The 17,394-nt window shown below is 39.5% G+C and overlaps 1 protein-coding gene across 1 annotated transcript; it reads right to left on the minus strand.

Moving 5' to 3' along the window:
• Window positions 1-3,751: 3,751 nt before the first annotated feature.
• Window positions 3,752-6,053, minus strand: LOC128693500 (hemocyanin A chain). Its single transcript, XM_053783204.2, has 2 exons — window positions 4,460-6,053; window positions 3,752-4,314 (listed from the first exon to the last, which is right to left on the minus strand). Exons 1-2 carry the CDS (start codon window positions 6,021-6,023, stop codon window positions 3,896-3,898), a joined length of 1,983 nt encoding a protein of 660 aa, XP_053639179.2. The 5' UTR covers window positions 6,024-6,053; the 3' UTR covers window positions 3,752-3,895.
• Window positions 6,054-17,394: the final 11,341 nt, after the last annotated feature.

Raw genomic sequence — 17,394 nt, forward strand, 5'->3', positions numbered from 1 at the left:
CCTAGACCTGGGAAGTTCAGCCACTGTGGCAGCCTTGTTTCTAAGTGGCCGCCACGCTTAGTGAGTCAGAAATTTAAGAATTGCTGATAAACATAAAAGTATATTAAAATACGCATTTGAGACATTTAAAAATTATTAATAAAGACATTACAGTGTATTGAAGGAAACTTTTTTATTGACAACCTATCACCTGTGTTACAGGCTTGAAAAATGTCTGACTTAAAAAGGCAGGCAACACAGGTGCTACGTTGTTAATAATAAAACTTTCTCAACTGGACTTGAGCGCCTTCTATTTTTATCAGCATCTTTCTGAATTCGGCTACCATTACTCTCGTATATTAACAAGTAAAACAACTACTCCAACATGAAGCCCGAGCATTTCCTTAATTTTCTGTCCTTTTCCCTGCGAAGACACACTACTCTAAAGTTTCTGTTTCTTTAATCATGATGGCAAGCTACAACGAAAAATTAGATGAAAATCAGGTAAATTCTGAAGTCAGTGTGTCAGACCCTAAAACTAGGATTCAAACTCCTTCAACGCCTCTATTGAAGGCAGTTATCGGGCCTGGAGCTATCCCTCAACACAAATATAGAGAAGTGTTTCAACAAACATGAGAAGGTGAGTCAATATTTTATAATAAAAACTAGGAATGACAGCATCCAAAACAGTTCAGGAAACGAGGCTTGGACCGTCTGCAAGAGGAATCATTGTGTGTATAGCAGATGCAGATTGTAATTCTGCGATTGACTTGTAAAATTTTCTGAATAACTGTAGCGCCAGCAATTACGATATTGTTGGGGTTGGCAGGAGTGTTGTCATTGTCAAGAAATGACCTTTAAAATAAACTGTTGAAAGAAGATGGAGGCTGCTACTCTTTGGCGACATCACTTCGGTATTTCCAGCTGTTTTTAGACCGGTCTTCTTTGGCAACAGGTATATTTTGAAGTTCAAGTTATTATATATATGCAGTGTATTTTGTAAATAACTGCTGTTTGCTAGCTTGTAAAGCATAGTTTGCACTGATAACGTTATAAATCACCATATACATGACAATAAATTTTCTGACCTGTTCTGGTTACAGGCGACTGGTTAATTTTATGGTTGTCTAGTTACGGTCTCAGCTTCACTCCGTCCAAGACTGGGGTCGTAAAATATCATGTAAATAAAATGCAGTGTAGCTGGATGCTTCATAGAGTTACAACAAGCAGGTCGAGAAAGGTTTTGAATGGTGTCTACAGTAGTTGAAGTGTTTGGGGTGGCTGACGACTAACGAAAGGGTGCTTTGGGAGAAGCGATGACTCTTTTTAAGGACTGTCATGAAGTGATTAGTGGGGGTTATCCAAACATAGTGGTTAATGGAGCATTAGCTCTCCCTATCTCCACGCATTACGAAGCCCAATGAGGAATCACTAAACATACTAATGAGAGATATCTATCAGCATGCCTGAAACCAGCCAAGACATTTAGAGTGCACACAATCTTAGGTGTTTGCTTAACTCTAGCCAAATACACCGATCCACTATATACTGTCAATAGGATAAGAGCAACCCTGCATTCTGGATGCCACCCAGACTCGATACACTGCAGCCCGCGATCCCTGAACTAAATCCAGAATGGTGCGAGTTTGGGCATTAAATTCACGATCGGGATATCACACTAACAGATCGCAGAGTAACGATACATGACCAGTCAGTTGTTTCAGGTGGGGCCAACACTAAACCTCCTTGTGTACCTCCACTCATTATCCAATGAAGCATGTTGCCTATTGTTTCTGACTGCTTGGCAGTCAGAAACAGAGATGCATTCGGATCTCTACGCAAACGAGTGGGAGCAGCGCTTCATTAATTTACACAGACTTCTGCCACAGACTTCAGAGATATATTCATAGAGTGACCTGATGTTACAGTACTAACAAAGTGACCTGATGTTACACTACTAGCAAAGTGACCTGATGTTACACTACCAGCAAAGTGACCTGATGTTACACTACTAGCAAAGTGACCTGATACGGTGCTAGCAAAGTGACCTGATGTTACAGTGCTAGCAAAGTGACCTGGTGTTACAATATTAGTAAAGTGACCTGATGTTACAATATTAGCACAGTGACCTGATGTTACGGTACTAGCAAAGTGACCTGATGTTACAGTACTAGCAAAGTGACCTGTTATAATACTAGCAAAGTGACCTGATGTTACACTACTAGCAAAGTGACCTGATGTTACACTACTAGCAAAGTGATCTGATGTTACAGTTCTAGCAAAGTGACTTGTTACAGTACTAGCAAAGTGACCTGATGTTACACTACTAGCAAAGTGACCTGATGTTACACTGCTAGCAAAGTGACCTGATGTTACAGTTCCAGCAAAGTGACTTGATGTTACACTACTAGCAAAATGATCTGATGTTACACTACTAGCAAAGTGACCTGATGTTACAGTACTAACAAAATGACCTGATGTTACACTACTAGCAAAGTGACCTGATGTTACACTACCAGCAAAGTGACCTGATGTTACACTACTAGCAAAGTGACCTGATATTACGGTGCTAGCAAAGTGACCTGATGTTACAGTGCTAGCAAAGTGACCTGGTGTTACAATATTAGTAAAGTGACCTGATGTTACAATATTAGCACAGTGACCTGATGTTACGGTACTAGCAAAGTGACCTGATGTTACAGTACTAGCAAAGTGACCTGTTATAATACTAGCAAAGTGACCTGACGTTACACTACTAGCAAAGTGACCTGATGTTACACTACTAGCAAAGTGATCTGATGTTACAGTTCTAGCAAAGTGACTTGTTACAGTACTAGCAAAGTGACCTGATGTTACACTACTAGCAAAGTGACCTGATGTTACACTGCTAGCAAAGTGACCTGATGTTACAGTTCCAGCAAAGTGACTTGATGTTACACTACTAGCAAAATGACCTGATGTTACACTACTAGCAAAGTGACCTGATGTTACACTACTAGCAAAGTGATCTGATGTTACAGTTCTAGCAAAGTGACTTGTTACAGTACTAGAAAAGTGACCTGATGTTACACTACTAGCAAAGTGACCTGATGTTACACTGCTAGCAAAGTGACCTGATGTTACAGTTCCAGCAAAGTGACTTGATGTTACACTACTAGCAAAATGACCTGATGTTACACTACTAGCAAAGTGGCCTGATGTTACAGTTTCAGCAAAGTGACCTGATACAGAACTAGCAAAGTGACCTGTTACAGTGCTAGCAAAGTGACCTGATGTTACACTACTAGCAAAGTGACCTTATTTTACAATTCTAGCAAAGTGACCTGATATTTCTAGCAGAGGAAGAATGACCCGATAATATAGAATGGAAAACTTATCTAATACTGTTTTCTAGATAAGCAATTTTCTTATGACAAAATTACTTTAGGCTGTTACAAGGAAAATTGTCTTAAAACAAAGCTCCTTTAGAGGTATGTCTTGATCCGAGTAATTGGAGCTACCCTTCCCTTCTCTGAATCAAACCCGATTACCTCTTCAACAGCCCAGGGGAATGATGGGTAACTGAGGAAAAGGAGCTCAAATTCTTTGGATCGAGAGCTCATCAGCGCTTCGAAGCTGCGTTCTAGATTTCTTAATCAGTAGTATTTTTTATCTGTTTACGTAAAATAATATAATAATAATAATAATAATAATAATAATAATAATTAGCAATTATTTAAAGTCGTAATGACTGAGGATATTACATGTTGCATTATGGAAGGAATATAACACGAAATCTTTGCGTTTTATTGATAGTCAGTATGCATTGCTACAATTTTAAATTTTATTAGTTATTAATTTTAATATAAGCAATTTATTTGTATAAACTAAATTTTCCACGTGAATATTCGAATTCAAGAATACCCTAAAATGTTGTTCAGTGATGGAAAATCTTGACCACATGGCCATGCTGGTTGGGCACCTTGTAGACTCTGATGTCGGGAATACGACGGTCAAGGGGAAAGCCCATTGGCCGCTTGTCAGGGTACTTCTCCCCACGGATACCGCAATAACCATGAGTACTGCCGTGGTCGTGAACTGCTAAGTCATCATGGACAGCGTCATCTCCGCTGGTAATAAAGACGTCAAGCCAAAATTCCATGCCTTCCTTAGTACCCTTGGGCAGCAGTAGCCTCTGGGGGTGACCACAAGATCGAGTGTCCTTATGAGGCAGCTCAGCGCGGTTGGCTACAGCCACATCAGCGTCGTGGATCAGTTGAGGGAAGGACACGCGATCAGGAATAGCCACTGATGACTCTGAGGACTTACGCTTGATTTCGTTATCTCCAGCATGTACTGCAATGCAAAAATAAAGATTAAATACCCCCATCATGTATATAAAATGCTGGATTAATTGGCAACTTAAAAATAACAAAATTGTGAAAAATATAAAAATTATGCTATGATTTAAAAAATAAAACGAAACAAGGTAAGAACTCACCTTCGGTCCAGAAGGTATCGAGCAAGATGGCTCCCCAGCGAGACTCGTCGATGTCACACTCGATATGATTCTCATCGTACTTAGGTACTATGTAGATTCGAACTGTGACTTTATCGTCGTGGTCAGCGTGGGCGTGAATGTTCATGCTGAATGGTTTATGGTTCAGGCGTGATACACGGGTTTTGACAGAAACTTCATTAACGTTCTCTGTTGTATCTAGAGCATTAGTCAAGTCAAACTCAAAATCTTCGAAGTAGGTAGAGAGTTCGCTGACCTCAACATCAGTGATCCTGACATTACTGTAGAGTAAATCTTCCTCGGTGTAGGGTGGTAACTTGTCCTTGTGTTCCTTGAAGATACCGTCTATATATTTGTGGAGCCGGAAGAATGCTGGGTCGCGGGTTGCAGTCTCAAAGTGTTCCATGACTCCTGGTGGTAAGTTGAACTTATGTTTAGGGTCAGCCTGTGCACCCAAGACACGGTGAGCCTGGTTATGTAGCGCGCCATAGTATGCAACATTAGTGCTATAAGCGGAAGACTCAATGATGTCACCTAGGATGTCAATGCCGTGGTCATTGTCGATGTCTGTGTGGGTGCCATCTGCGTTAAAAATGTAACCATGAGCAATGGCATCATGAATTCTACTTTCTAATACCTTTAAGTCACGAATACGGGCCACACCTTCTACATCATCGAACTCTTTGTTGTCTGGACGAGTGGGGAACTCCCCTCCATATTTGTAGACAGTGTGAGGAGCAAATCCGTCCTTAATAGGGCGGTCCCAGTAGAGTTCATCTACTGGAGGTAGATGGTTTGAAAGGCGCTCAGCGTCGTATCTGGCAGTGAGCTGGTGATGAGCCCAAAAGAAAAGCTCTCCCTTGCGGTCAATCTTATCTCCTGTCCACCAGAAGGGAAAGTCCAAATGCCAGTGGACGTGGTGAGAGTTGATACCCACGTCCTCACCGAAGTAGGCCACACGCTGCTCAGGGTTTTTCTTGCTGCCAGTAAATTCCATCTTAAAGATGCCTGGTGTCTGCGTCATCTTAGCAGTATAAGCTTTGCTAATTACCTCTGAGTTTGTGAACAAATGAGGGGTGACTTCATACAGAGGTGGTAAGACCACATATCGTGTTAAATAAGAGTGGGTAACCGCCGCATAGAGAGCATAAGCAAACTCTCCTTCATTCATACGCTCACGGAAGAAAGCGGCGTTGTTCTTGAAGGTCAGAAAGTCTCGCGAGTGCAACAGAACATCGACAAGCATCAGGGCTTCCTCGCGCTGACGAGTATTGAAGAGGGAGAACCAATGATGTTGCTTGAGCAAGCGGTGATCTTCGAGCTCATCCATAAGGCGCTTTACGGCTGCGCCACCATCTGAGGTTTTATCTATGTGCTCTCTTGGGTTCCATGATTGTGCTGCCTGCTTGAGGTCGGTAAAAGTTGACTTAATGGGACTAGAGATCTTGTAGAGTAGACGGTTGATGGTTTGCTGCTGGTAGGCTACGTTTGTGTCGGCGGCCACAGTGGCCGCTAGGAACACTGCTGTGACCACAGCCCACTGCATGTTGGCTGCTGATGTGGTAGGTCTCTCTTGAGCTGCTTCTTATATACCAGACAGTCTAGTTCTCTTATCTTTCTCCCTGTTATACACCCTCCCCCATTAATGCAAGATAAGGTACGTTTATCCTGTTAAGTGTTAGTTAGTTAGTTAAAGATTAGCCGGTATTCTCCCGGCCCGGGCCTTGTCCAAGTGGTGGCCCGGCCTTGGCTCCCTCTTTAGGGAGTGTCTGAGACCTAAGTCTCCCATGGGAGGAGGCACAAGTACCTCCTCATCTTTGGGACCAACTGTCCCCAGGCCTAGCCACAAGCTAGGCCTCTCTGGTCTGCCATCCCCGCCCCAAGGGGGCTAATGGGAATGACAGTCTTATGAGCTAAAGGCTCGGGCTCAGGCACCTACCCTACCCTAGAAGGGTTAGGCATGGTATCGATCCCTCATGTTAAGTGGCTTATAGTGCATTTTAAGGAAAAATTTTTTTTATAATTTTTTATCAGCTAATGAAATTATGTAAATTATTTAAAGTGGTATTAAAATATATATATATATATATATATATATATATATATATATATATATATATATATATATATATATATATATATATATATATATATATATATATATATATATATATATATATATATATATATATATATATATATATATATATATATATATATATACAATAAGATCATAGTAAACAGTTGATTTCAGAATATGCAAAACAACCATTGTGAAAGAATAATGAAATTCCAAGAAGCACTTTCGTGACTACTCACATTATCAAGGAACAATAAAAGTAATGCATCAAAGGAAGACTTATAAAGGGTCTAGACCACACCTCACCATCACATCCCACAACAAAGCAACACCTGACGTGCGACTCATAAGAAAGAGAACACTCAAACACAAACTACAAAGAAAATTAGACATTTTAATTGAAAATAGTGATTGGACAAAGCATGCTAATAACAGTTTTGTAATTAACTTATCAGATGAAATATTAGATAAAAATACAACTGCTGCTCTAGGTTTTGGTCTAAGTTTTGCAACTTCAAAAAAAACTTAATAATGTTGAAATTGTAAAAGCCTTTTGTAACTTTGAAAAATCTTCTGATTTATCAACTGATGAAATTAATATTAGAAAAGGAATGGTATACAGCTCTATGTTAAAACCAAACATTCCCAATTGCCCTCAAAGATTCTTTAAGTCTTATGATACACTTAATATTAATAAAAGCAGATAAAATCAATGTAATAGTAATTATGAAAGAAAATGATTACCAAGAAAAAATTAATAATTTCTTAGATGATACTGAAACCTATTCTAAACTTAGAAAGAATCCCTTAGAAACCGTTAACAACAATTTCAATAAAACAATAGAACTTCTACTGAAAGGCAAAGATGAATTAATCAGACAATTTACTTCCACTAATCCATCTTTACCTTACATGTATGGACTAATTAAAACACACAAACCAGGGAATCCAATTATTAGCTCCATAGGATCAGTTTCATATAAATTATCCAAATGGCTTGTTGATATTTTGAGCCCTATTGTTGGCAAAATTTCTAACTTTAATGTTAAAAACAACATAGATTTAGTTGATAAATTAAGCTCCTTGACTGACTTAAATGATTTTAACATGGTTAGTTTTGATGTTACTTCCTTGTTTACGAAAGTTCCTGTTGATGATTTATTAAGTTTCTTATCTGAAGAACTTGTTAATTATGATTTACCATTGCCAGTTCCTACTAACATTAAACTTATTAAACTTTGCATTGTTGATGCAAAATTTGTATTTAATGATAAGTTTTACACTCAGAAGTTTGGTATGGCAACGGGAAATCCTCTTTCACCTGTTCTTAGTAACCTATACATGGAATTTTTTGAAACAAGGTTGCTTAACACAATCCTCCCTAATAGAGCTAAATGGTTCAGATATGTTGATGATATTTTGTGTCTTATGCCCAAAAATGTAGATATACACCATTTCCTTGGAAAATTAAATAGCTTAGCCCATTCCATAAACTTTACTGTTGAGTTTGAGGAAAATAACTCATTGCCTTTTCTAGATGTTTTAATTATTAAGGGTAATAATGAATTCAAATTTAAAATTTACAGAAAACCTACAACTGTTCCTATGTACACCATTATTCGTCACATCAAGATAGAGTTAAAGTGTCTGTTTTCTCATCAATGTTTTTGAGAGTTTTGCGTATTTGTAGTCCATAGTTCATAGATGAAGAAATATTCAAAATTTATGAAATAGCTAATGATCTGAAATACCCAAGAAACGTAATTGATAAATCTTTTAAATTTGCTAGAAATACTTTTTACAATCCAAAAAGGGACAACCAACTTTATTCAACTAAAAATATGTTGGTTCTCCCTTACCATGAAAACTTGGTTGATATGCCTTCTCTTCTTAAGACTTTTAATATCAAAGTTGTATTTAAAAATCTTGATACAGAAAAAAAACTTTTGATAAAGAATTCCCCCCAAAATGCTGACGGATTATCTGTAAGATTCCTTGTAAAATTTGCGATAAAGTTTATTACAGTCAAACTGGTAAAAGTCTCGAACTAAGATTAAAACAACATAAATATAGCATTAGAACTGGACAAGATTCCAATGCTCTATTTATTCATGTGAGAGATTTTAACCATCCAATTGATTTTCAAAAAGCTGAGAAAGTTGTATCAAGCAAGTCCATGGTCGACAGTTTTGACAATAATATGAATACTTCCTTTGGTTTATATAAATTAGATCCATTTATAATTAATAGAATTTGGGAAGAATTTAATAATACATTGGACAAATTATAAATCTTAATTCTTGGGTAGAAATGTTTGTGGGTTGTTTGAAGGACCTGTCTAGTTGGGCCAGCGGGTCTGCTGCAGTGTTCTCTTTCTTATGAGTCGCGCATCAGGTGTTGCTTTGTTGTGGGATGTGATGGTGAGGTGTGGTCTAGACCCTTTTCATGCCTTCCTTTGATGCATTACTTTTATTGTTCCTTGATAATGTGAGTAGTCACGAAAGCGCTTGGAATTTCACTATTCTTTCACAGTGGTTGTTTTGCATGCATATAATTATATATATATATATATATATATATATATATATATATATATATATATATATATATATATATATATATATATATATATATACAATATTGCACCTGACCGGGGATCGAACCCGTGACATTTGCCCAGCCTCCTGGGGCACTGGGTAACTTTCTAGACTTCTTTATCCACTGGGCCACCATCTTACCAAACATCAGGTACCCAGTGAACACTAGGCATGTCTCCTGATGCGAGGGCATGGGTAAATTTCAAGATAGCTTCTTGAAATTAACCAAGTGTCCCGGGATCCTTGGTAAATGTCACGGGCTCAGTCTCCGGTCAGCTGCACTATTATGTTTTCTTAAAACCATTTTGCTTTATGGAATGTAAAAGGAGAACAAAGAGAGAGTGGGTGAAATGCTATCTACAAATTTTGTTGAGAATAAGAAAAAGTTTTGGAGTGAGATTAATAGGCTGAGAAAGCCTATGGAATAAATGGATTTGACAGTTAAAATAGGAGAGGAGAGTCACTAGATGGAGAGTTAGAGGTATCGGAAAGATGAAGGGAATATTTTAAGGAACTATTAAATGTTGATGAGGATAGGGTGGCTGTGATTTCGTGTATTGGGCGGGGAGGTATAACATCTTGTAGGTGTAATAAAGAGCCAATTGTGAGTGTGGGGGAGAAGTGCGTGAGGCAGTGGGTAGAATGAAAGGGGGTAAAGCAACTGGGATTGATGGGAAAAAGATGTAAATGTTAAAAACAGGTGGGGATATAGTTTTGGTGTGGTTGGTGCTTGTATTTAATAAATGTTTGGAAGAGGGTAAGGTACCTAGGGTCTGGCAAAGAGCATGCATAGTTCCTTTGTATAAAGGCAAAGGGGATAAAAGAGTGTAAAAATTATAGGGGAATAAACCTGTTGAGTATACCTGGTAAAGTGTATGGTAGAGTTATTATTGAGAGAATTAAGAGTAAGACGGAAAGCAAGATCGCAGATGAGCAAGGAGGCTTTAGGACGGATAGGGGATGTGTAGACCAAGTGTTTAGAGTGAAACACATGAGTGAACAGTATTTAGATAACGGTAAAGAGGTTTTCGTGGCATTTATGGATTTGGAAAAGGTGTTTGACAGGGTGGATAGGAAGGGGGGCGGGGAAGTGTGGCAGATGTTGCAAATGTATGGAATAGGAAGTTGGTTACCGAAAGCAGTGAAGAGCTTTTACGAGGATAATGAGGCTCAGGTTAGAGTATATAGGAGAGAGATTATTTCCCGGTAAAAGTAGGTTTTAGACAGGGATGTGTGATGTCACCATGTTTGTTTAATATATTTATAGATGAGGTTGTAAGAGAAGTGAATGCTCGGGTGTTGGCAAGAGGCGAGGGATTAAAAGATGAAGATTCTAACACAAAGTGGGAGTTGTCACAGCTGCTTTTCGCTGATGACACTGTGCTTTTGGGAGAGTCTGAAGAGAAGTTGCAGAGGTTGCTAGACAAGTTTGGTAGTGTATGTAAAAGAAGGAAAAGTGAACATACGAAAGAGTAAGGTGATGAGGATAACAAAAAATTAAGGTAATGAAAAACTGGATATCAAATTGGAGGGAGAGAGTATAGAGGATGTGAATGTATTTAGATATTTGGGAGGGGACCTGTCAGCAGACGGGTCTTTGAAAGATGAGGTGAATCATAAAATGGATTAGGGAAAAAATGTGAGTGGTACATTGAGGAGTCTGTGGAGATGAACATTATCCACGGATGCTAAGGGAATGTATGAGATTATAGTTATGCCAACGCTCTTATATGGGTGCAAAGCATGGGTGGTGAATGTTGCAACAAGGAGAAGGCTGGAGGCAGAGATGTCGTTTCTGAGGGCAATGTGTGGTGTGAATATAATGCATAGAATCCATAGTTTGGAAATTGGAAAGGGGTGCAGGATTACCAAAGCTATTATCCAGAGAGCTGAGGAGGGGTTGAGGCAGTTTGGACATATAGAGAGGCTGGAACGAAACTGAATGACTTCGAGAGTGTATATATCTGTAGTGGAGGGAATACGTGGTAGGGGTCGGCCTAGGAAAGGTTGGAGGGAGGGGGTAAAGTAGGTTTAGCGTGCGAGGGGCTTGGACTTCCAGCAAGCATGCGTGTTAGAGAGGAGTGAAGACAAATGGTTCTGATGACTTGACGTGCTTTAAGAGTGTGAGCAAGGTAACAATTATGAAGGGATTCGGGGAAACCGGCAGGCCGGACTTGAATCCTTTAGGTGGGAAGTACAGTGCCTGCACTCTGAAGAATGGGTGTTTATAAGATGCAGCTTTATAACTGTAGTGTATTCACGCCTCTGTAAAGACAGTGATGGGGTGAATGATGAAAGGGTTTCTTTTTTCAGGTCACCCTTCCTTGGTAGGAAATGGTTGGTGTTAAATATATATATATATATATATATATATATATATATATATATATATATATATATATATATATATATATATATGTATGTGTGTGTGTGTGTGTGTGTGTGTGTGTGTGTGTGTGTGTACTCACCTATTTGTACTCACCTATTTGTGGTTGCAGGGGTCGAGTCATAGCTCCTGGCCCCACCTCTTCACTGATTGCTACTAGGTCCTCTCTCTCCCTGCTACATGAGCTTTATCATACCTCGCCTTAAAACTATGTATGGTTCCCGCCTCCACTACTTCACTTTCTAGACTATTCCATGACTTGACTACTCTATGACTGAAGAAATACTTCCTAACATCCCTTCGATTCATCTGAGTCTTCAACTTCCAATTGTGACCTCTTGTGTCTGTGTCCCATCTCTGGAACATCCTGTCTTTGTCCACCTTGTCTATTCCGCGCAGTATTTTATATGTAGTTATCATGTCTCCCCTGACCCTCCTGGCCTCCAGTGTCGTCAGGCCGATTTCCCTCAACCTTTCTTCGTAGGACAATCCCCGTAGCTCTGGGACTAGTCTTGTTGCAAACCTTTGCACTTTCTCTAATTTCTTGACGTGCTTGACTAGGTGTGGATTCCAAACTGGTGCTGCATACTCCAGTATGGGCCTGACGTAAATGGTATACAGGGTCTTGAACGACTCCTTACTGAGGTATCGGAACGCTATCCGTAGATTTGCCAGGCGCCCGTATGCTGCAGCAGTTATCTGATTTATGTGCGCCTCAGGAGATATGCTCGGTGTTATACTCACCCCCAGATCTTTTTCCTTGAGTGAGGTTTGCAGTCTTTGGCCATCTAAACTATATTGTGTCTGCGGTCTTCTTTGCCCTTCCCCAATCTTCATGACTTTGCATTTGGCAGGGTTAAACTCAAGGAGCCAGTTGCTGGACCAGGCTTGCAGCCTGTCCAGGTCTCTTTGTAGACCTGCCTGATCCTCATGTGTGTGTGTGTGTGTGTGTGTGTGTGTGTGTGTGTGTGTGTGTGTCTTAAGATAGATAGATGTAGTATGCTGTATTCAGAAGAACATCTCTGAGTGCATAACACATCAAATCTTGAAGTGGATGGTGGCCACAGGATCACCAAAACTGGACACTTGAAGATTGGTTTTACGAATCATGGTCTTACGAATCACCATTTCGTCTGCGACATACAGATGGTAGGGTCAGAGTTTGGCGTAAAGCTTTGGGATGCAATGGAACGGGAGATTCGCGGCACGAATGTGCAGCCGAAAAATCTTTTGCAACTGCATGATGTTATGATGTCAACATGGACCGGAATCTCTTAGGAATGTTTCCGGCACCTTGTTGAATCCATGCCACGAAGAATTCGGGCTGTTCTGGAGGCAAAGAGAAGCCTTACCCAGTTCTAGAAGGGTGTACCTAACAAAATGGCCACTGAATGAATAGTGGAAAAAGCAGGTCACTGGTGAAGAACAATTGAAGGTGTCAGGTCATCTAATAGCTGTGTCATGTGGGATCAATGAACCAGCGTGGAGCAGTGTCATTAGCACAAGGATAGTTATGAAGGTTTAAGTGTTAAAATACATCCTGTCATTATCCCTGCTGCCACCTGACATGGCTTGGTTTCATGCATGAAGTAATGATATTTATCATCCTGAAATGGAAGACTTCAGTAGAGCTATGAGGATATCGTGAAGCATTCCGCTTTTGGCTCGGAATAGGGATTAGTGTTGAAAATGTTTCGTTCCAGAACAACTGGAGTTACTATTTTGTGGGAATTACCATCTCTCAGGAAGGCTAATTCCACACAGTGAACACGGATTGTGTAACAAGGTTTAAATTGGAGATCAGAGAAAGTTTGTGGGCTAATTGGCTTTCACTAGTTAATTGGCTGGTCATACTCAAGTGTGCACTGCTCCTTGAGATAAATGTAGACAGTCGCTTAACTAATAGATTATTTATCATATCGGATATCATTTTTAAGCTGAATTATCAAACTTACAGTTAGCTACGATTTTACGCTAAACCCAGTATGTCACGTAACATTAATAATAATTTTTACAACGTATACAGATCTAGCTAACATCAATGACATACTACTATACAGAAATTCCCTTGTTATGCAGAGCATTTCGGACACATTAAGTCAGTTTTGTACCCAGGAAGCGACCCAAACCAGTCGACTAACACCCAGTACGTATTTGCTGCTAGGAGCACAGGGACAGCAGGCGTCCTAATAATAATCAAATGAGGTAAGAAAAATTATTTGACAAATCAATTACAGATTATATACATCGAAAGTTATATATCTCTGTGTATGGACACAGAGTTTATATTAATCCCTATTTTAGGGATTCAAGTATCGTGTACAGTACAGGTTGCACTACCTAGAAGTGATCAAGGTCCTAGAACGGAAACGTCTTGGTGTTTATTCGGTGTTTTGTTAAACCAATAACAAGAGGCTCAAAAGTGAGCAACTCTACAGAACAAAGAGTCAATCTCTCAAACCTCCCTGGCGAGGTTTATGAGTGACTCACAAAAAACACGAGGCTACTCATCACCTCTCATATGCAGAAGACTCCCTATCTTTGAGAATTAACCAGACTATCTCTCTTCTTACAAACACTTTATCATTGGTAAAATACACTGAAAAACAGAACATAGATAAGTGAGAGTCACCGGCGATAAATCACTTGGTAAGACAATGAAAAACCTTTACCTAAAAAGTAAAATAATATTAACAATATAATTGAAAACAGGATACATAGTTTGTTTCATGTTGTTAAGGAGAAACTATCAAAACTTCACTAATTCCTCCTCTTACCAAAACAAAGTATTTTCTTTAATATTTTTCCACTTTCTTTAATAAGCAGACTTTTTATTGCGTTACTAATAAACAAGTTTTTCCTTGCTTAACCCACACAGACAACTCGCATATGGAGTTTTTTTTTTCTTAGCACACACGATAGGCTGAGAAATTCATAGGTGAAGTAGCATAAAGAGGATTCTATGGTGCTGGTCTTTCTTGCCTCCAAGGTCTCCATTAAGACTAATTGAGACTACGTACCTTCTCACTACCCACTGTTTCTCTTACTCCTCTTCAAGAAAAGGGGCACCAGAACAGCTGATCAACCCTCGCAAATGCCGGTTTGGGTCAAGTCACTTGAGGATGGACTGCAAAGACACTGGTAATTGCTCCAGTTGTAGTGTTCTTTCAAGAACACTTGTCAACTGGCTGCCTCGTATCACCACGGTGCATTTTACCAGCACACACACAACAACCCTCATTTTCCTTACCTCACAGATGAAACTCATCTTGAAATAAGGAATATTCAGATAATATTAGCACCAGCCATGTTAGAAGGAAATTTTTAAACTGCCGTAGCTACGGAACCCATAGTGGAATGCTTGATGCTATCCTCTTTCTCCTACTGAAGTCTCCCAGCTCAGGCTGATGCATTTCACTACCATATATGAATCTCATTCTTTGTGATGGAATGTGATAGGAAATCACATCTATCTTCTGTTCTCATTAAATAATTATAATGTAGCACAGGGTAGATGCACACTGTGGTTAGTCCCACGGTGTAACTATCATACAGAATAGCGTAGCAGCCCTTTACTAGTGTACCTACAATGTACGTAACTCTCATATAGAATAGTACAACCAAATACATCGATTGCTCCCATCATGAAACCATCATATAAAAATGGGTAGTCGTACACTGTGGATGTTCCCACCATGTATATACAGCAACGGTAGCCTCACACAGGTTGTTGTTATTGTAGCAAATAATCTTTCTCCTTCTTCGTTCCCTTTTACCCTCATTTCCGAGTACATTATTCTAAACCATTTTCTGTATATGATGCCCCTCGTACCGAAGGACCTGGACTCAATCCTGGACGAAGTGGGACGTATGGACATGTCTAGTATCGGTTATACGTGCTCATCCAGCAGCAAATAAGTACCTGGGTGTATGCCGACTGGACCCATTCCGTGGATGAAGAGCTCACCGGCATCCAGGCATCATCTTTCATCAGTATTGCTCACAGTGAAGGGACTTGTTTCCGTTGTTGTTGAATAGACACGCCTCTGCTCGTGTTGAATAGACTTGATTTGAACAAACCTATTCAGCGCAGGTCCTCTGAAACGACTCTTTTGAATATCTGTTTTTTCTGACTACAATATCATGTCAGAGTTAATAAGGAATAACCAACTTTTAGTTTCACTGTCGATCTATTTTTTTGTTGTTGGCTTTCTGTTTTGTCTGAGTGCCTGATTTTTTCTTTCTGTTTGCCTAGTTCTCTGTCTTTATAAATCTACCAATTTGCTTGTGTATTCTTGTATCCATGCAGTGCTATCAAGCGAGAGGCCATTCAGTAGCATGTAATGCACATTATAATCTCGAGGGTTAGATAGCGCGAGGCAGCTTGGTAACAATACTGCGCCAACGCTATCTTGAACACCGAGAGCCAGGGCGTATCTATTCCTCATTGCTGGATGACACACCTCTGCATCTACATCGATAAGAAGAGGGTTAGGGGAGGATAGTGCATCACCTAAGGATAGTTAGCATCACTCTGTATATCTAACAATGCCTAGGATTCTTGATGTCGTCTAAGTCATCATTTTCTTGAATAACCGATGCCACTTGAGGTGCCTGACGGCTTAAGGGAGTCTTGACGTCGCCTAATTTGTCTGCCATCTTGTGAAATACCGAATGTCACTTGGAATAACAAACTAGGATAATGTACTGTAAGGTTCCAGTAACGACCTAGGTTGGCTGACATAAAAGAGTGTAGAGAAAATGTTATCTTCGAGAACAGCCTGGGGAGCCTTCTTATAACGATTGTCTCATAGCAGATTATGGCTTTAATCATGTTTTAAATTGTAAAGTAAAAGGACACAAGTGCAACTAATGTGACATTTTATTGTGGCAACGTTTCGCTCTCCAGGAGCTTTATCAAGCCATTACAAACAATACATGGACACAGAGGGTATATAAAGGCTCAGAGTGAGGTGCAATACTAGTGAGATACCATTTCGATGTTCACTAGTGGTAGTAGTAGTAGTGGTAGTAGTAGTAGTAGTAGTAGTAGTAGTAGTAGTAGTAATGACAAAAGTAGTAGTAGTAATACAATATGGTAGAGCAACTAATTCGTACACGAGTAAAAGGATACAAAAGCTATTACTTGGGTAACATAAAAATAGGTTGAACAAATATAGACTGGAAAGAGGCAGGTTGTTTCAGTGTTCACTCTCTGTAATGTGCTTTGTGTAGTATAACAGGAGAGACTATGTGATGGCAGGGTTTACTGTTTTCAGGAGGATTCTTGCTAAGACTTCGGAGATGGTGAAGCTGCCGTTGTTTTGTTTAATTGTATTCGAAACAACGATCAGTGCTGATTCGAGGCACTTGCGTCTGCGGAAATTTTATATCCTTTTACTCATGTACGAATTAGTTGCTCTACCATATTGTATTACTACTACAACTTTTGTCACTACTACTACTACTACTACCACTAGTGAACATCGAAATGGTACCTCACTAGTATTGCACCTCACTCTGAGCCTTTATATACCCTCCGTGTCCATGTATTGTTTGTAATGGCTTGATAAAGCTCCTGGAGAGCGAAACGTTGCCACAATAAAATGTCACATTAGTTGCACTTGTGTCCTTTTACTTTACATATTGTCGGTAATTCTACCAACTTTATTACAACATGTTTTAAATTATTAATTTCCTTCTCTCTTTAGCCGTATTACAATGGCCTGTGAAACTATTAAATATATTTGCCTTTACCAGATGATATATACAAGTATGTACACTATGTATAATGTGTGCAAATAGAATAGTAAGTGTACACCATGGTGGTAGATGGCAAAGCCAGAGTACACCG

Source organism: Cherax quadricarinatus, chromosome 57 (genome assembly GCF_038502225.1).
Source record: "Cherax quadricarinatus isolate ZL_2023a chromosome 57, ASM3850222v1, whole genome shotgun sequence".
In the NCBI taxonomy this organism is placed as follows: Eukaryota; Metazoa; Arthropoda; class Malacostraca; order Decapoda; family Parastacidae; genus Cherax; species Cherax quadricarinatus.